General features: G+C 38.1%; 1 protein-coding gene across 29 annotated transcripts in view; it reads right to left on the bottom strand.

Moving 5' to 3' along the window:
- Positions 1-26,412, bottom strand: part of TCF4 (transcription factor 4) — a 345,156-nt gene that overhangs the window by 16,382 nt on the left and 302,362 nt on the right. For 23 of the 29 annotated variants that reach the window (XM_037806070.1, XM_037806078.1, XM_037806067.1 and 20 more), the window contains 5 exons: positions 26,242-26,374; positions 18,416-18,483; positions 17,185-17,263; positions 14,506-14,582; positions 11,734-11,937 (listed from right to left, as the gene is read on the bottom strand). In XM_037806070.1, the coding sequence (XP_037661998.1) occupies positions 11,734-11,937; positions 14,506-14,582; positions 17,185-17,263; positions 18,416-18,483; positions 26,242-26,374 (561 nt within the window). The remainder of the gene's footprint in view (positions 1-11,733; positions 11,938-14,505; positions 14,583-17,184; positions 17,264-18,415; positions 18,484-26,241; positions 26,375-26,412) is intronic. The other 6 variants (XM_037806072.1, XM_037806075.1, XM_037806063.1 and 3 more) reach the window with 1 other exon arrangement.

The following is a 26,412-nucleotide window of genomic DNA, read 5'->3' as shown; positions in this document are numbered from 1 at the left end:
CAGAGATTCTGCACAAAACAAGAGCTACCTCCATTAACCAGCTCTTCTGTAAGAGAAAGTCCTAACAGCTGGAAAACTCTTCAGCCACAAATATTATTTCAGCATAGTTCAGTTAGAAAACTTATCTTTTATTCATGTGATTAAGCATTTAAAGGACTTTTCCCTAGAGTCAGATCTGGATTCAATTCTTCTGTTTGGACCTTGCTTTGATTCTTAAAATGTTTATTGTGTGAACACTTTGTAACTGTCTTGAAAACACCTAATTTTTTTTTCCAGAAATATCACAGCTTCACATGTGCTTTGCCTGAAATTTAACACAATTCCTTATTGGGCAATTTTTTGGAGATTTATTTAATGCTTATTTTGCAGATAATAAAATAATTTGCAAGAGGATTTAAACATAAACTAAAGGATCATGACCTTTTGACCAGGCTGATGAGTCATCTGTCATGTGATCAGCTAGGCTGAAACTTCCATGGACTGTCCACCGAAATGATTAAAAGGAATGATTCTGATACAGTTCAAGAGATGCAAATGGCTGTAACCTGATTTCAGTTCACTTTTTTTTTGTTAACTCATAAATTCCATCTAATTAAACTGTTTCATTTCTCTCCTCTGCATCTATTCTCTCCACCTTTATTCTCTATATGATTTTCCTGCTGTGGAAACCAGAACTGGATACAGTCCACTGAGTGAGGACCTCATCAGGTGTAAACAGAGCCCATTCCATCCCTTCTTGCCCAGATAGCAGGTTAGTAAATAGACAGTATGGAACTAAAGTTAATTCAGCCCTAGTGAACTAAGTCCATCTACAGAGGGATTACAGAAGTGGTGAAGTTCCTATGAATACCGTAACCAGCTTCTTCTGTTTTGAGTAAAGGAAAAGATAATGAAGCATTTGACATGTGCTTGGAATTCTGGATTGCTGGGGTACAAGCACAATTATGCCGCTGCTGACCTCTACGCAAAGTTCTCTGCAGGCAGCTGGCCATTCCATCACTAAGTATTTATCATTACCTAACTGGCCCTTACATTTTAAATGCTTTTCTTATTATCCAAGTAACACACAGTAAACTATTTGCAAAGGAGGTGGAAGTGTAAAGAAGCTTGCCTAAACATTTTTGTTTCATTTTCCCCAACATTTTTTAAATGCTCACATTTTCAATGCTATATTCTCTGCCCTTTATTTGGTACCTTACATATTAAGGTTCAATCATGGCTTTTCGTTGTTTTAGATATCAAGTTTAAGGGATATCTACCTTGTGCTCCTGCACCCTTCACCTGGATTTCATGGGACCATCCCGATTCCACTTTTAAAAAAAATTCCTCAAAACGCATCTTGTATTACCTATTCACATCCCCCATCTGCTGCATTCGTTCCCACATCCCCAAGACTTCAGCCAAAGCCCTCTCTGCTCTGGCTGTCAGGGCTGGCTTTCTCACGACTCCCCACCACTTCTCCTCTATTAGTCCCACAGATCACCAAACGCTAGCCCCTCCAGGACTGTGTGGTGCTGGAAAGGGCTCTCCACTCATCAGCCTTGCTGGGCCTGGATAGGGATCCCCCCTGACTATTCATTATGGACATCACCCTTAAATACACTCAAGAGCACTGTTTAACAGGGAAGGACATAAACTTCATTGATTTTGCTTTGCTGCCGTTCACAAAGCCGAGGCCTACACCTGTCTGGAGTTGGAAGCTTCTTATGGGCAGGGACCAGGTGGACAGATCACTGTGTAGGACTGAAATATTACAATGTGCAATTAGACGCCTCCTAAATAGTAAATGATTACACAAACGGTAAGTATTACTGAGACTATTTCTGAAATCTAAAATCTTTTGATCTTGCCAACTATGCATTTAACATGTTTCTACAAATTAATAAATATTCCATTTAATTCAGCAAATGCTTTCTGAATGTCTACTATACGTAAGTCATTGTAGGAAATAATAATAAAAGATAGCCACATCTATTGCCTTACAGGCCCTTATATTTTAGTGGTGGGGTACTATAATTACTATATAAGGCAAAATAAAATGAATGTCTTAAAAGTGTGTAAGGTCATGTAGGGTTTTAACAATGATAAAATCATAGATTGGGAGACCAGGGACTTTTTCGAGAAAAAGGCCACATATTAGATAGCTTTTAAAAGACATGTAGAATTTTGATTAAGATTATCCAAATATATTTTTAAAACACTGACATTAATTACTAATTAAAAAACATCTCAACCCTAAATGAAAGTTCTATGTTTACAGTGATAAGCAGCATTATTTAGAGATGGCGTACATGAAAGTGAAGAAGCGAGCCGTTAAGAACAGAGTTAATGTGTGTTTTCTATTGTCAGGTTACATACTTCTGACAAAAAGCAGATTTTTGTAAAGCCCTTTATAAATCTCACCTGCTTTGCTACAAAGTGAATAACGGAGGACATTTTGGACCCAAGTGGTACCTCACTGTTATGTGTATACCACTGGCCCAAATAATTCACTCATTTCACTGCAATGAAGTCTTTCATCTCCCAGCTCTATGATAATAGCTTCCATATGACTAGTGGCTCTGCTATAAATAAAATCAAAAGCAAAAGAAAGGACTTAATAAAAGAAAACGACATTAAAAGAAGCATTAAATCATGAAAAAAAAATACCAATATTTAACTTTTTTTTTTTTTTTTTTTGAGAATAAAGCATTACAGAGTACTAAGCAGCTTTCCCAATATTGCACGAAACATCATTTTATAAGTTGTAGGCCTGTGTAAAATCCATTTGCGTGTGCCTTTGAGTGGCAAAAATTAAGTTTGGGGGGTAAAGTGGGGATGGGAGGAGTGGGGGACAAATGCCACAGGTGGAATCAGCCTGGAGAACATGTAACAGACCAAACAGCTAGTTCTGCACTGTAAAGAGTACAAAAGAATATGTCAATGGCAAACATCCATCCATTTCTCTGTCCTTTTCTGTTCTATTTAATAGAGGTAGACTTTTTTGTAATCCAGAGTTTCTCAGGGAATCATAACATTGCTCAACTCTAGTACATGAGTTCTGAGAAAGGAAGTTTTTTTTGGCAATGCGCGGTGGCTTGATATGAAGAGCCAACTTCCCAAACAAATTTTCTTCTAGTTCTTAAAAAAAAAAAAAAATTACAATGTTAATCTCTATTCCTGACTGGATAAACAGCTGCTAATAACCTCCAGCTCCCAGGGGGAGGAGGCTTGCTTCCTTTCATCCTCAGACTGGTGGATACCTGATGTGTACTTGACTTTAGTGATTCCACATGTTGCTTGCTTGGCTTTCTGCAAACTTGTCCTGGTATTGATCTTGCCAGTTCCGTTTTCTTTTCTCCCTTTCCCTTAGATTACACCCATAAACTCAGAGGACATACTCAGTTATAGTACTACTTATCTGAAATAGTAGATCTTTTACTGTTGGGTATGTTTAAAAAAGAAATTCATGCACTTATAACCTCTCTAAGAAGCTAAAGCCTTGAACCCCCTGTATTTGAAGCCCTGTTAGGGAAAAGACCATTTTGATTTCTTTCTTACAGATCTGATGACTCACTCATGGGCCGGCTATGTTTGAAGAGACTCAATTCCTAATAGCAATGCTGATGTGATTCTTTGTATCTGCTTGCATCCTAAAGAAATCAGCAAGCTTCACACTTTCCCCTAATAGGAAGTGCCCTGCAGGAGATCACAGGGCCAGCCGGCCCCCAGATCCTTTCTCACTTGTGCCCCAGCACCTGCTTTAATGGTGACCTCAGTTCTACACCTCAAGATTCAGACGTTTCACAAAACAGCTTTTTAAACAAAACCCAGCTGTTTCCCATCTAGACTACAGGGGGAAAATTTTGGGCAGCTTACAGAAACATTACCCAGAGACTACCATTCTCCAATAACTTTCACACACTTTCAGCTCCAAAAGAGACCCGTCTATATGCAGGAGTGAGGAGAAGGTGGATACAAAATTAAAATGTGGAAACTCAATACCGTGGTTTGTAACAATATGTCCAATTAAATGATTTAAAATGAATGTAGCCATTGCATCAGGACAATGCTTCCCAAAAGGTGTCATTTAACAAATATTTGACAGATCTTTTGGTTAAACCCAACTTTATAGTTCAAAGACAATTTATGGATAAAGAGGAAGCTATAATTATGCAAGACTGTGAATGTCAACCAACTAGGTAGAACTCTCACGTTACAGAAAATGTGATGGTACAACAGCTTATTTTTGGTTTTCACTATGAACGCTGCTTTGCCTAAACCCTCTCCTTATTATGAACCCATTTTACACTTCTGTTTTTTAAGCAGCTAAGATAGTTTTGAGTTGAAAAATTTACAGCCACAATAAAACTTAAAATAACACAACGGCCACAGATTTTGAAAAATATAAAATAGCAAAGGCCTGATCTGGGCTTTTAAAGAGTGCCAAGTTGCTCCAATGTTTTCTGTTTTGGTATGAATGACATAACTGAATTACTTCATGAGCTGCTACTTTAATTCCTAAGGGTGGAAAATTCCATGAGTTAATTTAATTTGGATGTAAGAAGTATACATAAAAACTCACTCTTCCTGTGGAGTCTCCTGTGAAGTGTGCAGACCAACTGCAGGAGCTGCCGCGCCGTGATGGAGGCTCGAACCGAAGGCCGCCACTTGGGCACATAAGATCCTTTATTTTGGGTTTTTTTTTTTTTTTTTTTTAAATCATGTTCTTTCTATGGCTCCATAATGCCTTCTCTACCCTGTCTCTGTTGAAATGCAACACACACTCTGAGATGATGCCAAGACATCTTCTTCATGAAGTTTTCCTAGCTGTCCCCTAAGGCAGAAAAATGCTCTCCCTTCTCTCACTCTCTTCTTAGGTCACTGAATAAATTCTACCTTCCATCATGGTTAGGAATATACTTGTGTTTTCACCCTACCTCTGTGAGAGGAGAGACTTTCCCCTGTACATTTTTATATTCCCGACAGCACTGGAAGCACTGAGGTATCAGAATGAGTGAATGAATGTGTGTATTTTCTAATATATAATATATATATACTCCCCCCGCCCCTGAAAATCTGCTTTCTTGAGAAAATAAAGGCAGCGCTTTATTTGTAAATGCAAGGGTTGTGCCTATCCCAAGCTGAGTATTGGGTCCTTGCACCCAAGAAGAGTTCAGTAAACAACATGATGAGGACCGGGCTATGAAGAGCCTACCTGCTTTCTTCTCCGTTATTTAGGAAGAAAACAAAGTAAAAATATGATGAGGCCATAGGGTCTGTTTTAAATATTATTATCTACCTCAAAAGTGGAAAGGCAACCAGTATTTAAATTCATGACTCCAGGATGCTAAACAAATACCTTAGGGACACCCTGGGTTTTGTTTGTCTTGTTTCTAGGTCATAGGGCCTGAATTTGAATAAAATAGGTACTGGAGGAGAGAGGGAGGGGATACCAGTACTTTGAATCCACTGAAGCACAGTATCCTAACCACTTGTCATAGAGATCGTTGAATAGAGTTTACAAGGTCTAACTGCCATTGCTGTCAAAACTTTTGGACTTTTCTTCAAACTAATGCAGAAATATCAACTGGTTATCTCAAGGATTCTAAAGCTGTTGTAACCAATCCAGGTTAAGAGAATTTCTTTAAGTCTTTTTTTCCTTCTTTCTCATTTTTTTAAATGTTTTATTAAAATAAAAGATATTGATAGAAATTTTTTTAAGTTGAGGTTGCTAATATGCTTTTCAAACTGTCTGATAACCATGGAGATCAAGAGAGATGGTGGAACACTAAGGATAGGCAAATATCCTAACTGGAAAATAAAACAGCATTAAGAAGCTATGCAATGATGATGTGGAGTAAGATTCTGGGGTAAAGTTCTGTAATAGGCCATATAAAGGAGAGCTTTAAAGTGCTCAGAAACAGAACGATGCTTTCTCAAACTCAGTTTGGTTTCACTAAGATCAAGTCTTTCTAGTTAAACCTCATTTTCTCCTTTGTGGGAATGCTGCTTGCCTGGTCTCTCCTGATGACGCTTTGGACAAAAGGAGAGTAAACTTAGGTGGACATAACTGGTTGACTTATGAAATCTGAAGAGCAGGGGACAATGTAAAAGTAGCAAGAAGGTCTGTAGCATTGAGCCTCATGGCCTCTTCCTACGCCTCTCCTGGTGGACCGTTTTATTAATGGCTTTGATGTGGGCATTAATGACACCCATCAAATTTGCTGATGACAGAGGTGGCAGAGCTATGTGATTGAACTGGGACCTAACACAGATCTTTATGCTGGAAACAGATTGCAGAAGGCTGCACTATGAAATTCAAAGGAGCTATGTAAAGTTTTGTACAGGTACAACAAAAAGCACACAAGGATAGGTTGGGAGGTATGTGGCTTATGGGTTTCTGCTGAATACAAGTTCACCGTATGTCAGCAGGATGAAAAAACCCTCAAAATAGCTAATAGAATCTTGTTAGGTGATCTTAATGAAGACACAGTGCATTGCATAGGGGAGGTGATGGCACCAACCTAGTCCACTGTGATTATACCTTGAGCACGGTGTTCAATTTGAGGTTTCGTATGCTAAATTGAAACAATAAAAAAAGCAGCCTTGATCAACTAGGTCGAATGTACTGGAAAATCCTATGGCTGATGAGGGGGATTCAAAGCTTCTTTTTTTAGGTTACCTAAATGAAGATACAGTGGATGATGAGCTCAGAGAAAAACGATACTGAATACACTGTCTTCAAATAGCTGGAAGTTTCTTAAATGGATTGCAGGTTGGACTCAGGGGGCATTCTAATGGGCAGGAAAATGAGAACTGCACAGAGAAACAGATTTGGGCTGGAAATAAGGAAGAATTTTCTAATATTTGATGGAAACGGGCTTTGTGGCCATTTGGGGCTACTATCCTTGGAGGACGAAGGTCGGTAGAGACTTGCTGACTGCTTGGCAGGGAATTTGGAGGGGGATTTGAATAGAGATGGTATCTAAGGTCCCTGCAAGTCTATGTCTAATAACTGCAAGGAATATGACTTATATTATTTGATAATTGTTTGTGTAATGAATAAATGAACTGTAAGCAAAAGCCTGGGAACTACACTAACATATATTCATGATACAGGATTTTTAGCTAAATAATCCCATCATAGCTGATTCTACCGACAAGTAATCAGGAACACATAGTCATACGAAGACATTTTTGATGTGTGTTTTGTTCTTATTCAGTTAAAACAGAGATTAGGTCATTTGAAATGCTTTCTTCTCAGGTCTCATCTGTGGATCTGAATTCTGACTGAATAACAGAGAGGATTAGATTCAGAAAATTGCCATTTCAATAATTTATAAGAAATCTAATGATTTAATATCAGGATTAACCATGGGAAAACTGGAGGCACAGAGGGGATTCTATCTGGGTAAGAGTTACTAACTAGGCTAGTGACAGACCCAGCTTGTCAAATTCAGAGACTTCAAATTCAGAGACTTCTGCTTAGATTCCATTAGAAAAGTGGGTGGTTATGGTTTAAGAAAAATAACTTAATTTAAATTTATCACTTTAAGAACCCTAATAAACTTAGCACAAACATGCTGACTTAAGAATAAGTGTTCAGACAATGCAGGTTTTAATCTGTGATGTTACTGCATTGGAGGAAAAGTTCTTTACCTCTCCATTTGGAAAGAGAGCTGCTCTAAGAACTTGGCCTTGAGACACTTGAAAACTTCTTTCACCAGCCACAAGATTTGAAAACCCCAAGCTCTCAGCACCTAAATTCAGTCCTCCAGAGATATAGGTAATCTCTGGGAAGTACCATGGTATAAAAGAGTATGGAATTTGGAGTGGATGTACCCAAGTTTAAATCCAGCTACATGGTGAGACCAACTGCCAAGCCTCCTAAGCTGCATTTCACCCTCACCTAAAATGGCCATTATTACCATCCTCCTGGTATTTGTGAAGATGACCTGGGATGACATATATGGAGCACCTAGCAGGATAGGGAACAAGGTGGGTCTCTCACTTGTAGGGCAAGTGACAACTTGTAGGGCACCCAGAAAATGTTAGCTTCCTTTTCTCTTTTCCAACAGACGACTAATTGGGAGGGAAACAAAAATGTAATACGTGGTACCCAAGGAATTTACAATGCAGTTGGCATGACAAAAGTCATACCTGCAAAAGATACATAATAAGATAAATATACAGGCGATGGTATGAGTCAGAGTGTTATGAGAGTGGAGAACAAAATGACTATCAGGGGTGGAGGCAGGAGGGGAAGGCTTCCTGAAAGAGGCAGAATCTGAGTCAGAACTTTGAGAAAGGGTGGGAACTGGGTGGATGTACAGGAGGGGGTAGGGCAGGCCAAGCCATATAGATATAGAAGTAGTACCTAATGAGAAAGTTCAGGGCAAATTCTGGTAGTGGACATATACTGGTCTTTCTGGGTAAGTTTTTACACAAGGGAATAAGTAAACAAGGTTTTTGGTAAATGGTAATGGGTCTTAAATGCTGGACTAAAGAATTGGTCTTTATCTTGTAGATAATGCAGAGCCTGTGAAGGTTTTTGAGGAGGGGAGGAGCTCGGCCAAATAACAGAATCTAGAAAGCCCACAAGTGTACAGAACTCTCTCTAGGGTTATGAACCATGCTGCAGTGACAAAAATCTCTTTCATTCTATTAATACTTAGTAAATCACCAAAGACCTACTTCAGAACTCCAAGGAAAACGTTTTATGAATCCAAAGCTAAGTACAATATGTTAGCAATTAAATGAGATAACATAATAGCTGAGGCAGAACCACGGTTTTCCCCACCACAATTTCAAGCTGCTGCAGAAAGAAATGCTTATATCGGCTTCCAAGTTATCAAGCCATTTTGTTTTGATTTTTGGAAGGCAGGGAGAGAGGAAACGAGAAGAGCATGGAGGTCAGGAGGATTCAATGCTGTCTATTCTTTAATCAGAAAGAATTATTAAGGAGAGTTATAAAGGCGATTTGCTAAAAACAAAACCAGGCCTGGGATGGGTCTCAAGTTACTGCAACTTGCTTCCACTGCAGAACAACAAATGAAGGTGTGTAGCAGGGAAAGGGACTCCCACCAGTGTACTCTGCCCAAGTTTCCGGTGCATACCTCCCACTGCTACTTTATTTACTGCAGCTGGCCAAAGTTTTATAGTCTGTTTCATGTATTAAAATTTGAATGTGGAAAACATTACCAGTATCCTCCTCGAAATTTTTTTTTGTCATTGGGGGGGGTGAATTTTTTTTTTCCCCCTCTTCAACTTCCTTTTTATTGTGGAATGTATCAAATGGTCAAAGGCTAACTTCAGACTGACTAAATTCAAAAGCTATTTCCTTTGTTCTTATGTTTTTGTTTTAAAATTCATACAGCTTGCACAAAGAAAGAAATGCCAATCCAATCTCTTTCGCACATGTTAGAGTTTCAGACAGAGGAACTCAGATTCTGTGGGGCGGCTGAGTGGTTTTCAAGGAGAAAGGATGAAGACAGCAAAACCCCGTTTGTTTTAAAGGGCAGCAGGTTGTCTTTATGCCACATCTTAGCCACGGCTTTGGAGTTACGCTATTATCTGGTTGGCTCTGCAGATGTCCTTGATTGGTTTATAAACGTCTTCAGAGGAGTGAGCAGAACTTTTTCCTCACGAACAACACTAGCAGCTTTACTGCTTCTGCACAATGTCTGTATTACATTGGCCAATGAAGTCTCTTTCTCTAGTGCTCCCTTCTCTCCCTTGCTCCTTCACCTGGGTCAGTCCATCCCCCAACCCCAACTCCCAAAAGGATTCTAGTCTCTTCCTCCCACCCCATCTATGAATTACTCTCAAAGAGGACTCAAAGGTCAAATAGTTCCAAAAAAACATCTATGTGTAGGTTAATATTTTAAAGAACCACTTAACCTACATCTGGTATTTAAGAGCAAACTTTACATATTTATGGAAAACTATCTCCGAAGCAATGCCCTGGGTGCATGTTACATCCGTTTAACATATGCAAAATGAGCACAGCTACAGAAATTAAACTATTTTTCTCTTGATTGAGAGCAGATATTCAGTAACGGTTATAAGTCACAGATCTTGATTTTAATAAAGCCAGATTCCTTAATTAAAAGCAGTATTGTTTAAACATTGTAGTTTTTTAAAAAAAGAGCTGTACAAACTAAAATCTCATATTATATGCATCCCAAGTGTATTTAACACATTACCTGAGGCCAAGCTAAATTAAAATCTAGACTTTCCTTTTGTAAACTCTTAGCAACTGCCATGAACAGACAAACAATTTTTACTCAAAGATGAATTTTGAGGGTAGAGGTCAAGGAAAAGAAAAAAAAAAGATTTAGCTTTGGCATTCAAAAATATCTTTCCACATTTTAGAAGTGAGTTCACTGCTTCTATTTATAATCCAGTATTTTTGGTTTAAATCAGTTGCAGGTTCCAATAATACATCACTCAGAATGGTAGTCTTAATACTAGTCTTTTGTTCAGACAAATTGAAAGATGGGACAGAAGAACGCTATTGAGCAAGAAATTAAAGAACCTTATGATAATTTATTTTGAATTTTCCTTTTGGAACCATCTTTAAACAGTGATATGGAAACAAGACCATTAGCCAAGCAATTTTTTAAGAGCCTATAAGGTACAATATAGGACACCAAGGTGTGTGCTGACAAGGTAAGAGTTTTTATGGAGCAGAAGTACATAGAATCACCAGTTGAGTCAAATTCTCCACCCATCTGGGTCACCTCACTAACTGGCAACACTGAATATTTTGTTAAAAAGACACTGACTCTCCAGTCATCCAAAAAAGAATCTTTTCCAAGTTAATGTGCAAAACTGAAATTTCAACTGTAATATGGACAAATCTATTTAAATAATATTCAAATAAAAACTTACTCTTAAATAAGTATTGGTAAAACTACCATATATTTAAATTACACAGTCCCACAAACTCACAGTATATTTCTACCTCCCATAATCAGAATCAGAAGACAATGATTTAGCTTCTTTAATAAAATAAACAGAATGCAACCCATTCATCTTTGAAATGCCAGCCATGTGATATGAACATAAATTGTGCCTGTCAGAAGATGTCACCAAGAAGAATAATCAAAAACACCAGCAATGACCCAATAATTCCACTCCTGGGTATACACCCAAATGACAAGGAAACATTTGTCTACTTGAAAACTTGTAAATGAAGGTTCATAGCAGCATTATTCATAATAGCCAAAAAGCAGAAACAACCTGAATGTCCATCACCTGATGAATGGATAAACATAATACGGTAGACAAATACAATGGGACAGTATTTGGTCTTAAAAAGGAATGAAACTCTAATGCCTGATAGGACATGGGTAACCTTGAAAACATTACGCTAAGTGAAAGAAGCCAGACACAAAAGGCCACATGTTGTATGATTCCATTTACATGAAATGTCCAGAACAGCAAACCCAGAAACAAAAAGTAGATCCGTGGTTGCCGGGGCTGGGGGGAGCAGAGAATGCGGACTGACTGCTAATGGGTGTGGGGTTTTCTTGGGTGATGGTCTTAAATTAGAGAATTAGATTATGGTGGTGGTTGCATAACCTTGTGAATATGCTAAAAACACTGAATTGTACACTTTAAAAGTAGAAGAATTTTGAGTGATGTGAATTTCATCTCCATAAAGCTGTACAAAGGACAACTGTAGAATTTCTACTGGAAATTCTAACTCTATGCAATGACTATGGAGTTACACATTTTATCACTTACCATGAGTGAATGTCTGTTGGCTGAAAGAAGACCGGTTCCATACCCTGAGCCCAGACCACCCATTGCTCCATTATGAGAAGGTCCGATGATTCCATGCATGTCCCCATGACCACCAGGCATCGCTGTGGATGGGCCGACTGCATGATTCCGGAGAACATGAATAGCATCATCCAGTCTTTCCAAGCGATCTTCAATTCGGCTTTGCTGTTGGTTAATAAATGATGTGATAATTTGATTTAGTTTAAAGTATATACATGGATCATGTAAGTAAAAGTTTAGTTGACACAAACCACAATTTGTGGGAGAGCATAAGGGTATCTGACTAGATGTTTTCATTAAAGTTTATTTCCTAAAACAATAATAAAAATAGTGTCCTTCCTAGCAAACTGATGAAAATGTTAATGTTGTAAATATACTGGTTTTTTTTTTTTTTCATGAGTAAAGTAAATGGCAATTACGATTAGATCTTCCAGGACATTATAATGTACATACGCTATACTGCACTGCATTAGCTTCAAAGAGAATTTATATTTACTTTAAAAAATAAAAACGTTTTCTTCTAATTTAAGGAATGTTCTGGTAGGCATTGGTTAAAGAGTTCAAAAATCAACAATGGAAAGATGACTGTCGAGTTGCCCAATCAAATTACCTTCTTGAAGGCACATTTCTCCCCCATGGCATATGGTACATGCTAAGTTCTAAGTCAGGGGCAGGTAAATGCGAACAGATTGAAGGGTGTTGTTGAGTTCTGTCAATTTTTAAACTGTGTTTCTTGCTTTCCATCTATTTTCACTTCATTTCCCAGTATGCGTGTGTGCACACCAAATATTGTATAGTATTTCGTTAAGGGCCTCAAAACAGTTACCAAAAAAAAAAAGACAAAATTTCTGTCAACCAAAGTTGTTTGAAATTTGAAGACTGAAGCTTTCTTTTCGATCTAGCCATTAGGATCCTATTTTTTCACAGCTAGATAAGGCAGAGGTTCTAGTTTTAGGTGAAGAAAAAGGACATGTAGATGTATATTCTTTTTTTAAATGTGATCAACAATATCAAATAAACATATGCACACCACTCTCTAGTGTGTACTTTTAAATACGCCACCTCATTGGCTCCTCATTCCATTATGTGCAATGTAGGCAGGGCAGACATTCTTCTCCCTTCGATATAGATGTGAAAATGAGGTTCAGAGAGATTAAGTGAATTAATCAGTGTCACACTGCCAGGAAATGGTAAAGTCAGAGTTGGAATTTAGGCCTTTCTGCTTTGAATCTACTGCCTCTTTTTACTCCACCATGCTACAATCCACTTTGATTTCCAATGGACTTTGCAAACAGATGTACCAGTTCTGTGGCATGAGAAAAACAATTTCTAATTATTCTATGCTGACAGGAAGAATGTGTGTCTAACATACTTAGTCTAAGCTACAAAGCATTTTGATTTGGTAGGCTTTGGAGTTAAATGACCTCCCCTGGAATCCTAGCTCTGCTACTTTTTTGACCTTGAAACAGTAACTAAATTTCTTTGAGTCTAAGTGTCTTCGTTTATTAAAAAAATAGGAATGATATATATTTCCAAGGGTAAACGTAAGCATGAAAGGAATAATACATGTGCCTATGGTACTTTCTGGCTTGCAGCATCATGGTGGAAAGAGCCATTTCTGTTTGTGAATGACCCCACAAGTGTGCAGAATTCGAAGGGAACTGAAGCTGTATTTCACAAGTAGAAGCCCGGTCTTTACAGTCTCATAGCTGGCCAGAGCCTAGATTTGACAGATGGGTCTCAGAGAATACCTGATGAAGGCAAATCTTCAAACAACAGTGGATTGTTTGGATGTAGTCTGCAGACTAATCGGGCTGGGTAATGCACGTGTTGCCTCACTGTGTGGTTGCCTCGATTGGTTAAAACGCACAGCGGGGTGATTCACACACTCCAGCAAGGAGGAGCCCGGCAAAGAGGGGAAATCCACCTTTGTGTTTTCATTTTTAGATTTTCCCTGATTTAAACACTTAGCTGAAAAGGAAGAAAGGAACTCCTCAACTGCTGACACGACAACATCAAGCCAGGAAAAGGGAAACCCCACCCTCAATGAAGGACCAAAAGGCTCCTCCTACCTGCTGCCCCCCTGCCCCATTTGATTCAGACAAAATACTGCACAGGGCAGTGTTTGTGTGTATTTCCAGTCCCATCCACCGTGAACTGAGAAATATAAGTGTCAGACACAGAATCACCATGCGAGTATTTATATTAATGACATTCATGAAATTTTCAGCTATTTCCTACTGGAGGAGTAGGCTTTTCCTTCCTGTCAATGATATTACTGGATTTCTATGGAATCCAAAGTGAATGATAATAGAAAACAGAAGGCTGCTCCTTCGGAGGTCAAGAGGAAACCTCCTATAAACTTGTTATTTAGGAAAGCAAAACAGAGGTATATAGAATTATCAAGTGTTCCAGCCCTTCAACTTCAGGAAAGTTCTCCTGATGTCAGGACAGTTATTTAATGGTTGACAGAGGTCTTTCCCAAGGATGGAGAGGAGGCCATCACCCTTCCAGGATTTTCACCATCTTATCTGGTGCCCCAGTATCTGGGTTACAATCTACCAACAGGAACAATCATAGCCTCATACCTCTGACGCCAATCAAATTTATGTGCTGACCATTAACCTGAAGTTACTACGAGTGAAAATAAGAATCTAGGAGAGCAAAGTAGATGCCAGAAGGAAAAACACAGTCTGAAAATGGCTGGAGTCGAGATTAACAGAGAAGACATACCAAAGAATGTAAGGGTCCTTCATAATTAGGAGATGACGAGGCCTGTCCTCCGTTCCTAGACCAAACAGCTGTGCCTGCTGATCTCAAAGAGGGAATTATGATTAGAGCTACGTGATCTTAAAAGCAATCTCACCAATATTTTAGACATTTTTTTTAGAAATAACAATGCTGATATTCACTTACACAATAAGGTATATACATTCAAATTCTCCATACTAGAATTTTTAGGCAAGGGAAACATTTTAAATGTAAAACATGTACATTTTACCTAAGACTAAGAATTCGCTCAGGCTGCCTCCTCAAGGGGAACATTTAATTGGTTCTGAATTTTAGCTAGAAGGGTTTCTGTTGAAGGAAAATTATCACTATATAGACAAGATCCTTTCAAGCCTGCTAAGAGGGGGTTTGTTAGACCTTCAAATAAGGCCAGTTTATGTTAAACCAAAATTCAGTCAATCAACAGCTTTGCTACTTGTTTTAAAAAATGATCTGTATGTAGCGGTAAGACTCTAGAAATTTTTAAGGGATTATGATGAGTTAGCAGTAATCCACTAAACAGTAAGTTAAAAAAGTCAATGCAGTAAGTAGTTTCTTTGAAAGAAAATAATTTTTTATGATGCACTGAACTTGAAGGTGAAGAAAGATTCTTGTCATGATACATATTTCACATCCAACCTACAAAATAATAACCACTTTTAAATAGAAAACAATATATGTTCAGTGTAGAAAACTTAGAAAATACATAATTCAGAAAAGCAAAAAATAATATCTATGATATCATGGAAATCTCATACACTGACACTACTAACTCTTAAAATCTACTCTTTCCCTCTCTGCTAAGTGTACATGTATGTATATTTTTATGCTAAGTAAAAATAGAGTATTTTGGTCAATTAATTTTAATGACAAATTTTCGACAGAAACATTGGTGTGAAAATGGCAATCAGTCCCTATATTTACATCTTCATAGAAGTTCTTTCTTCCTGATATGTGGTCTTCCCTGATGCATTTCCAGGACCCTAAAAAGTGGCATGTTCTAGCTTTGTTTCTATGCCTTCCACCCAGAGAATGCTGCTCAGGGTCAGGATGTTTGTGTCGTTTTCTTGAATGATTTGTGCATCAGAACTTTCCTCTCCCACAGTTGGCCTATAAGTGGAGTGGCCAAATGGCAAGCAAGCACCAGATTGTCATCCCAGCTCAGGTATTACTATTGGTGCAAACTTTGCAGGTCATGTACCCTTTTCTGGACTTCAGTACACTCATCTGTAAAATCAGGGCATTAGACTAAATTAGTTGTTCTCAAACTTTATTAGACCATATTCCCCCTGCTCACCCTCCCTCAATTATGAAATCTGAGCCACTTTTTTGTAGTGGGAACTTGGAATTTCCACCTGCTCAGACTCCCTCGTCCCCATTGCACTTGGCTCGATGTTGTCTCAAGTCCTTTGTGCCCAATCCTTCTCTGGTTCTGGACTCTGTCACTTGTGATCCTTCTTCAGAGTCTAGCAATATATAATGAACCAGAAGAGTACACTAACACTGGACTTTTACTTTCCATTTCTGCGCTGAAAACACCAGGGAATGTTTCACTGTTGTTACACTATCCTTTTACTATCATCTTGGCTGATTCCCAGTGTCAACTTGGTCTCCCTGGATGGAAGGACTTCAGGACCCAGCTACCCCTCTTTCTATTCTGGGACCCTCCCATGTCAATGGAGCCTTCAAAAAAGCTGACATGAAATCCCACCTATGCCATGGCCATCACCTCTGAAAGTCTAGCAACAGGCTGAAACCTCCTGTTCTCTACTGGGGGACATGGGTTATAACAAACCATGTGTGAGCTGCACGTGGGGAGTAATACAGGGCTGGAAATTTGGGCAAGCAACTCCACTAAAATTGCAGTAAGGTCAGGTTTCAATTAGGTACAGATGTCATTTGGTTCTTTAGCCAAAAAAAGATCTTTTAGTAGCCACCTGTCCTCTTTCCAAAGAGCAGAGACGTGCACCAGCAGGTCTTCTGGAAACATTTTATATTGAGCAGAACGAGGTCCTTAAACGGTCCCCTAAAGAGTGAAGTGATTTACTGACCTACTTCTACAACTTACAATTATTCAATTTGAAGGCACAGGTCATATTAATTTGCTAGTCTTAAAAAGGCAAATATCCCCTTTTAAACTTCACACAATTACCTCACGATTTATTTACAAAATCATAGTCTTCCTCAAACATTCCAATGGCATGGCCTTTAAAGCAGGAATTCAAAAAGTCTAAAAATTTCCATGGGAAATGATCCTTTTGAATGGTCTACATTTCATTGCATCCAATGACCATATTAACTGTTCTTTTCTTCCCCATCTGAGATGTTTTATTGGCATATATTAGTCTGTAGCTGGGTGTCTTTTTTGCAGAGCAAAGAAAGGTTTAAGAAACAAGTATTTCATATGACTGTGTATTATATAAAAACACCCAATCATATAGTTTTTAAGAAAAGTTTTGGATGTGAATGACCATTTCTTCATATGGCAGTCTCTCTCTCTCACTCCTCTTTTTCAGTAGGGAAATACTATGTTATGGGATTTTGAAGGAAGTTGAATTCCCACCTACCAGAGCAGGAAGTATAAAGGGGCAAATCATTGTCACCAACTGTTACTACAATGAAATGGGATTTAAGATACAGTACCTGAGAGAGAAGGAGGAGAGCCAACAGGGGTTGAAGGGTTTGATGAAAAGCTGTTGTTAGTGTGATCTGGAGAATAGATCTTAAAACAGTGGGGAGGAAAAAAAAACAATAACAAAAAAAAACCTCATTCATTAGGAATAAATAACGAACATTTTTTTTTCCTAAACCAGAAAAGTCAATACAAGTCATTTAAAAATCATGTTACAAAATAAATTTAACAATCAGTTATAGCACCAATGTTCTAAAATAAAAAACTTCCCAATTACTTTAATTATTAAAAGAAAAATTATTGAGGTGGTATGGTATAGAGGGAAAAGAACTGGCTTGGAGCTCAGAAGATTTTGCTTCTAACCTTTTGCCACCATTAGCTGGCCACGTGGTCATGGGCAAGCTCTGCCGATTCTCTGAGCCCTGCTTTCCTCACACACAGGACAAGAGGTGGGACTGACTGTCTCTAACATTTCTCTCCAACTCCTCCTTCTTCACTATGATGAAGGCGTTCTATTCTGGGCATTAGAAGGCCCAGATTGAATAAAAACTTTTATTTATTTTAGAGCCCAATGCTAATGTACATCAAACTTAAGTTTATTTTCCCAATGGTAAGGAAAAACTGAATGAAGAGACGAAATACAAGTTAGAACAATGTATCTCCACAAATCTACTACTGGAGAGAATAGCATATGTGCTCCCTTAGACAAATAAGGTGCTCCATTTTTTTCACCAGCGAACAGGCAAGAAATGTTCAATTCTAGCCTTCTGGCAGTGGGCCATCAAAGAAGAGTTCCTAAGACCCCGGGTGCGAATTACGTTTCAATTCCTACATGGACCTCGTCACTGTCACTTTCCCCTACCTTCAAACACCTTTTCCAAAGTGTTTTATAATGGCTCTTATAAAACTAAGCTTAGCTGGTCAACGAACACCCAGATTACTTTGGAGAAAAATAAGAAATCAAGATCAAACATCTATGAACCTAAAGGCCCCAAGAATATTCAGATATATCACTGATTTGGCACAACTCTGAGGAGACAAGATGGAGCTGACTTTCCATACACTACACGCCTTTGAGCAGTCTCCTCAGATTTTCCAATGATCACCATGTAAGAAAGCTAGCATTTTTCCAAAATCAAAGCTATTTGCCATTCATCTTCTAAAATTCCAAATGTCCACTGCTGATTAAAGTTCACCCTCCTACAATGGTACATGTGGTGTCCAAAGTCAATATTTCCTCACCGAAGCAAGTGCTTTCCCCAGAGCATCTCCAGTCTGGGAGCTGCCTGCTGCCCCGCTTCCTCTATTTGCTGCAAAAACAAAAGGCAGAATATGAAAACCAGGCAGTGAGACGTCTAACAATTTTCTATTCCTGGTCCATTTACTCACAATTTAATTGCATTTTTAATGCTAATTACAACACATTAATCTTTAATTAGCATTAATTTGTTTGCTGAGGTAGATGTCAAATATATTCATGTTACATTTTTTACAGATAAAATATAAACCTGACACTTTGGTTTAAAGATAAAGTGTTTTAGTCACTATTACTTTCCCTCCTGTTGCCTCTGAGTAGTGAATGGCAGCAAGTGAGCACATGAAGTTCACTGCTAGAAGTCTGCAGGATTTTCAGGTGTCTGAAGTCCTCAAAGTTTGGCTTTCCTTTTTATTTTTAGATATTAAATTCAATTATTGTCACAAATAATTTCCCATATTTTTAAATAAATAAAAAACTTGGATATATATATAGCAAAGTGGGGGGAGGGGGTGGGTTTCCCACTCAAGAGTTGCACCCTTATCAAAACAAAACAAAACAAAAAACTCTTAACAGCTCTGGCTTCTTAGCAGAGAAAATGTTCTTAATATTTTAAACTACATTTACTCTCCACATTTCATATAAGGCCGTGTTTAATTAAAAAATTTGAACTGCTATGCTACTAAAAGTCAATATGGTCTCAAATTCCAGAGATAAAATAAGTCTACAAAGTCATGAAGCTTATCTCTTTTGCCCTAAACACTGGTATTTTTATCTATTGAATAGATGAACAAAGAGCACTGTTAATAAAAAGACATAGATTCCGGTATATAACTCAAAGGAAGCTCTATTTAACAAGCATCTTTTGAAGGCAACTTGCCTTTATACACAAATGGTAAAATAGCATAGGTAGTTTGGCAATAGCACAATGCGTAGAACATTTACTTGCGGTGCATTTATTAAGACCTCGAAATGAGCAAACTGACAAAGTAATTAAATAAAACTCACTAAACTCCCAGGGGAAGATGTTCTTCACTATTTTTGTGAAATAAGGAAATCTTAAATCAACTGATTAATCCAAACAAAACGTCATCGTGATTTTAACAATTTTAACAATTCCCAGACTCTCCTTGAACCAAGAGAACACTGCGTTGTTGTAGCTTGTGCCAGTCGGGTTTCTGATCTGTGAGATGGAGTGGTGGGATCAGAATGCAGGTGGTCAGAATCTCTGATTCTCCAGGCCATAACTTCATTCTCCTGACTTCTGCTTTGTGTGGTTAAATTATGCTTGTTATTTTTATATATTTGTATGTCGTGCAAATCAATTGGATAAACCTTTTGATATATGCCTTATTTGGTTAATGAAACACAAACCCATATTCATTCATTACTTAATAAAATACCAAAAGATAACTGAGATGTTATAAAAAGAACACAAGTTTTGACAAATCAAACTTACTCTTTTTCATATTACAAATTTATATTAAAATCTATTGGTTATTAGTACTGAAGATTATATGTATAAGCAAATTATTTGAAATGAGAGCCTGACACCATGCAATTAACTGGGCTAGTGGAAGTAACTCCCATAAATATCAAGAGCATTAAAACATTTATATTAAAAGATAATTGGATTTATATGTAGTATGAAAAGCGAGAAGAAATTTGGATTAAGGAGTTATGACTAAGGAGTTCTTAAAAACCAAGGACAATTCTAAAGAGAAAACAATAAAGATTTAAAAAATATAGATAGCACTAACATTTTCCAACATGCATTGTACCACGGTATTTGGGTACATTCTTTTTTTTTTAGAAGCAACTTTACCGTTTCATTACTAGAGACTTAAAAATTGAATTTAGCAGTCAAAGTGTTTTATCTGCTTGATATGAAAATAGATCTTTTTGAAACCAAAGTTCAGAATCACACTGGAAAAAGTCATATTAACTAACAAAGAACCTAAACTAAGAAGGACAAGATACCGTTTCATGTACAGATAAAATTTGCTTAGTAGATTTCAAAAGATTGATTCTTCTCTTGAACGATTTTTAAATGCAGAGTATAAATTTACAAATAAATATTTTTTTCATGAAACCAACAGGAAAAATATTTTAGGAACATTAAAAAAAATCATACGTAGCACTGAAGCTTTAGAAGACAGAAAACATGAACATCATTATTTCTTTAGCAATATTTACTATATCACACCTTTCTAAATAAACTTTCTATTATTGGCCATTTTATAAAGGGAGATATTAAGACTCAGGAAGTAGAATTTTTAAAAATAAAATCTACTCCTTACCTCATACTCCCATGAAAATGTTGCAGAGAACTACAGAGGCCACTTACGGAAGCCACTGATAACCAGAAGCTATTTTTTTAACATGAAGCCATTTCACCTTGCAACAGCTGGAGAGCCAAACCCAAGGGCTTGAATTTCATAGTAGTTTACTGGGGCCAGTTTGCCCTTCCACTTGGAATGCCTTTTGTTCCGTTCCAGGAAACTTTGGAGAAGACATATTTTCAACATTCCCTGAGCATGTCAAACTACAAAGGTCCTTCTCTTAAAGATTTCTTTTTATTTATATAATTGATATATCACAAATAATCAAAAAGTCAATATATTTTTAATTTGCAAATGGAAAATTAGCAAAACACACTTCTAATTAAACTTTGTGCTCATCAAATCCACCTTATGGTTTTAATGTTAACAGGACTTGATTAGTCTTCTGAGCGCAAGTTTTTGTCAACTCGTACGCTGTTAGAAATTACCAAAATGCCCATCCAGATAATCGAGAAAAGATGAACCCTATTGCCTTTACTTGGTGAAGGCTGGATTGATTTCTTAGGTTATTTTGCTCAAATCAGTTTCTCTTGCTCAAGAGAAAAAATAATCAGTCTCTAAGTAGAGCTGTAACATAAATATGAATGGAAGATGAGCAATTATTAAGAAGAACTATAATTTTGTAGGAGGATTCAACACTGCCAGCCGCCCAATTATTGTTCAGATGGCTTGAACACAGGTGTTGCTGCTGCCTAGAAGATGGAGCAGAAAGAAGGGCTTCATATCTTTTGCTGCATGCTGGACCACCCTCTGCGTCAGTCTCAGCTTTGGGGGAATGTCAGTTCCCATTAGAACACACCCTAAACAAAACACCAGGAGGAGTGGGGTCTGGGGACCAATTACTGAAAATCAGAATTTGGCAAATGTGCTGCCCCACTAATGCACACCCACAGCCTCAGGCTGGGAACACCATGAAGACATCAAAGGAATAACAAGTGCAATTCATAGTATGTTTGCCTGAGAGATGACTGCTTTAAAATTTAGGATTTTCTGAATCAAGTCCAAATGACCCTCAAGCTATTAAACTATTAGAAGCAGCATAACAATTCCATGAGTTTGTCTATAAAGATGACAAAAAAACGAGACACTTCCAGTACTCCTACTACATATAGATTTAAAACATATACTCAAATATACACTAATTTTTAGCAGGAGGGATTCCTTGGAATTCATGGGGAAGTTGGGCCTCACGACCATGTGTAGGAGATGGAGGAGAAAACTTAAATTAAACTCATTTATTGTTCTACCTTGGTGGTCTTTGTAACTAAGACACACTGACACTGTTGGATAAAATTCACATTATTCTTATACTCTGTGCCTGTTCATCACCCAATTGCAGTTGAAGGTTCAAAATTCTTGTAAAATACAAAGTGAATATTGTGTGACTACTTTAATAATAAAAGTACTGTGAAAGCAAAGCCTCAAGGGGAAAAGGATATAATGTTTCTACTAGAAAAGCCACATACTAAAATGCATCATGTCATACAAACATATCATTAGAAGTGAAAGTTGTAAACTAGATTATTTCATGAACCAGATAGATATTCCAGGGTAATCTTTAGCATATGTTGTATTTAGTCAACCTCGGTAGTCTATTCCTTCAACACTGTTTGGTTTGAGGTTTAAAAAATATATGGGAAATACTGTGCATTAGAAAGCAGGCCAAAGACTAATAAAACCAAAGTAATTATTATAACCATTATGCTAGTTATATGCCCAACTGCTGGAGGGGAAGGGAGGGTATGTAGTCCCAGACTATATGGGGTCACACCCTTGGGAAGCTCTACAGATGGTGTTTCCCAATGCGGAGCTGGGGTGCTCCTGTCCTTGAGCAGCCGCAGCGGACTGTGTTAGGGGTAGATGGTCCATTCCCTCCTTTTGACCAGGAAGGGCTACTGGGTAAAACTGCAGGGAGAAAGGCAAAAATGTATATGGCTACTATCCTTCATACAATTCTACTCTCTGTAGCTAATATCTAGTAACTTACTATGCTTCCTCTTCCATATTCATGCTCAGATGCAGAGGCACTGGACTGTGATGTTTCTGAGCTACACCCAGCAGCATAACTTTGAAAAGGCTTTTGGAATAAAGCTGAAGAGCTCTGATGTTGGTAAGTCCAGTGACTTACCTTCTCTCCTTAACAACTGAGTGCTACTCCATTTGAACTTCTATGAATCAATGCTGTCCACAAGTATTATATTCATGTAATTCCAGAATTACATAAGCCCCTTTCAATTCAGATATATCTAAGGGAATACCCGGAGCTTGCTGGCAAGGCTTGAAAGAAAGGAGTGGACAATATGCCACAAGTAAAATATTTCACTCTACAATTCACTCAAAATCCATGGATGAATGTGTTATCTAAAAAATCACCTCATCAGTATAACCTGAGTAAGCTTTGCCTTTCCCAAGGATTTTTCAAAAAAAAAAAAAAAAAAAAATATCGGGTATTAAAAAGCAAAAGAAAATAAAACATGAAACAACAGTCCCTCCTCTAAGTCAAACAAATAGCCACCCTAGACCTCAGTGGGACTCTTTCATCTTTGAGAAGCAGAGGGCAGGCAGGTTACTTTCCGACGGTCCTGCAGCTTACATCTCACTCCACAAGCACTGTGTTGCTCTATCTCCCATTCAAGATGATCGCTGACCACCAGGAAGACACATTATAACATGAAACTAAGAGACAGGGGAGTGGTCTTCCTCTGAATGGAAAAAGCAGCATCTTAAGACATCAACACCATGTATGAAAAGACTGCACTGCCGTGCAACTTTTCACCAAAAAAATGTGATGTCCGTGTTTTAGTGCTTGAACCCTTTCTTACAGCATTATTAGTACTGCTTACCAGTCACTTTCTGCAGACTCATGTGTATAATCTCAAACATGTGTCAGGTTATGTGTTCCCTATTTACCAATTATTTAATTAGCTCTGTTTGTTCTTTGAGATACAGGCAACGTAATATTTCTTTATTTCCTGTATTTCAGAATGAGTGAGAACATGCCCCATATTTTCAAAAGTCTACAGATGAATCCTATCAACCCGTACTGTTTGTTAGGGAATTATCACTGACATCCGAAGAGAATGCTTTTCTTCTTGTTATAAAGACGTGCTGCCATCCCTGACTTCTACCACACTCTGAAAATTGACTCAAAACCTAATAATTAACTGTGAAGAAACATGAGCCACTCAGAACTCTGCAATAGCATGCTATCAGATTTAAAATTTCCCCTGCATTTTAACTTAAGAAATTGGAGACCATATCACTTTAAGGAAGAATGTTTTCTATTTCTGCAAATTAATAAAGGTCAACTCCTCTAAATATCTGAATTACCATGTCGACTTACTTCCCTAAAAGATTATGCTTACATTCTACTAGTGGACTTTGACAAGTACATCCATTATTGTGAAATAGTTCATGTAATAAAGTTGCTCCTAAAAAGCTCTTCTCTGAGTTCCAAAAATCTCTCTACTTTTCCCTTTTTTAAATTATAGATACTTGATTTTTATCTTGACCCTCCCTTTTCTTAAACAGGGCCCTAGGTCTGCAACAAATGAAGCCCGCCCTTAGTGTGTAGTTGAATCCATGCACATGCGAAAGTCACATTTTACTCCATTTTGCCCACAACAAACGTGAAGACTCCTGCTCATCCACAAGCTAATGAGGAGACAACAGTTTCAACGAAGCAAATCTCATTCCCACTCAGGCTCCCAGCCAAACTGAGCGCAGCTTCCTGAGACAGATCACACGATCCACCTAATGTCTCTCTGCCCAAGTCGCAGTGACTCTCCCCCAAGAAAACTGTTTTGCAAATCAAGCGACAAAACTTTTTTCAAAAAGCATCTGTCTTTTCCTGAACTCAAGGTTTTGCGCCACCATCATACCTTCCTGAAAAAGAAAATTACTCAAACCAAAAGCAGACAGGAAATCTGCCGTGTAAGTAGATGAATGACCAGTCATCCTTCTTTATAACTAAACCTCATGACTACAGAAATGGGGCTTTCCATTTGTCAAACCACACTGAAGTGAAATATGCTTTTCTCACTCTTTCAGTTCTGCAGTTCTTTCTTTCTTCTTGTTTTTAAAATGTGCCAAAACTGCATTGATAGCTAGCAAAACTTCCCCATGTGACCTCTGTCCATAGCTCCCCAAGGTCAAACTGATACAACACATTTATAGAAGCTTTGGTATGAAAAGTTACAAAAATGGAAATTCTTTCCTAAATTTGCTTCTTAGTGAGACATGATAGTGAGGGCTGTTAGATGGCTCATCTCAAGTGTGAAGTATATTATTGAATAAGTAGGGAGTGTATTATTTAGGCAGATTATATTTGCAACATTTTAAAACACATCTCTTCTCTTTCATCAAAAACTCTCCCACATACGTGATTCACACTGCTTCTCAATGTTCTATACCCTATCTAAAGAAAATGAAAAGAACTGGGAAGAACAAAATGGAATAAATAGCAGCATTATTCTGTCACACATTCTTCTTTCTCAAATATATCCTCAGTGTCCTCATCACTGACTCTTTGGGAGTGATATGTTAAGGGCAAGCAAGGTGAGGGTTTGAGCTGGAACCAGAGTGGGTGACCAGCAAAGTCTGAAGCTTTAATACTGCACTGAAGCTCCCAGCCATGCTTAGCTCATCTGAATGGCACTGCTGTAAGGAAGATTCAGAAGGGAGTGGCTGCATCCCCACCTGGACTCTTTCCTCCAGGGATGGCTGAGCATCCTGCCTGGCTCTTCCTTCTAGTTCTAAGGACGATGTTGGGGGGTGAACCATCTGTCCTGGGGAAAGTACCAGAGTGGACATGAGAAAAGAGAGGAAGATGGCTTGGTTCACATGGCTGCAGCATTCTTCTTGGGTCCTAACTAGTAAGTGTATTTACTAGAGAAAAGGCAGCAAACACCTGGCCCACTGATGCCCAGTCACTAACTCTCTTCTTTCTCATAAATGAGTAAACACTTCTTCATCTCTGAAGGACTCCACTATGCCCAGTTCTCCAGAAGGTGAAGTTCATATAGTTATTAATACTCAGCTGTGAATTTCACATAAACTTGTCTTTGGAAAGAGTGGCATGTCATGACTGGGACCTGAGAAGTGGGCAGTAACTACTATTAAGACCTATTATGTCCCCATCTCACCTGTCTTGAATGGGCCATCTTACATAAAGTTCACTTTTCGCACTGTTTGACAGTGTTAAAATCAAGGTAGTTTTGGTCCACTTAAACCCTTATTCAATCTAACAACTCACAATGGATAAAATGACCAAATTTCAGTTCCTTGCGACAAAAAAGCAATTATGGTCAAGTCAATGACTAGTTCTGTTTGGTTCATTTGTTTGTTCATTCAGTTTTTTGACAAATATTCATTGCCTAATTGCTGTTCAATTATGAGGGAAAAAAGACCTCCTTTATTATTAAACCCTGATGTTGACTGTTGGCTGCAGGACTGGCCTTTCCATGACTCACCCATTATACTGTCTGTCCCGTTAGCAGGAGGCGTGCAGGAGGAGGTGCTGTAATGGTTTGTACCACTGCGATGGAACGTGGACATCGGAGGGAGGCTGGAATTGATGTCTGCTGAGGAGTGTGATGGATAGCTCTGTAGCAAGAAGCAGAAAAAGGAGGCCATCTTCAACT

The sequence above is a fragment of the Choloepus didactylus genome, chromosome 16 (assembly GCF_015220235.1).
Source record: "Choloepus didactylus isolate mChoDid1 chromosome 16, mChoDid1.pri, whole genome shotgun sequence".
NCBI classification, from domain to species: domain Eukaryota; kingdom Metazoa; phylum Chordata; class Mammalia; order Pilosa; family Megalonychidae; genus Choloepus; species Choloepus didactylus.
This window is presented reverse-complemented; position numbering and strand designations above follow the sequence as displayed.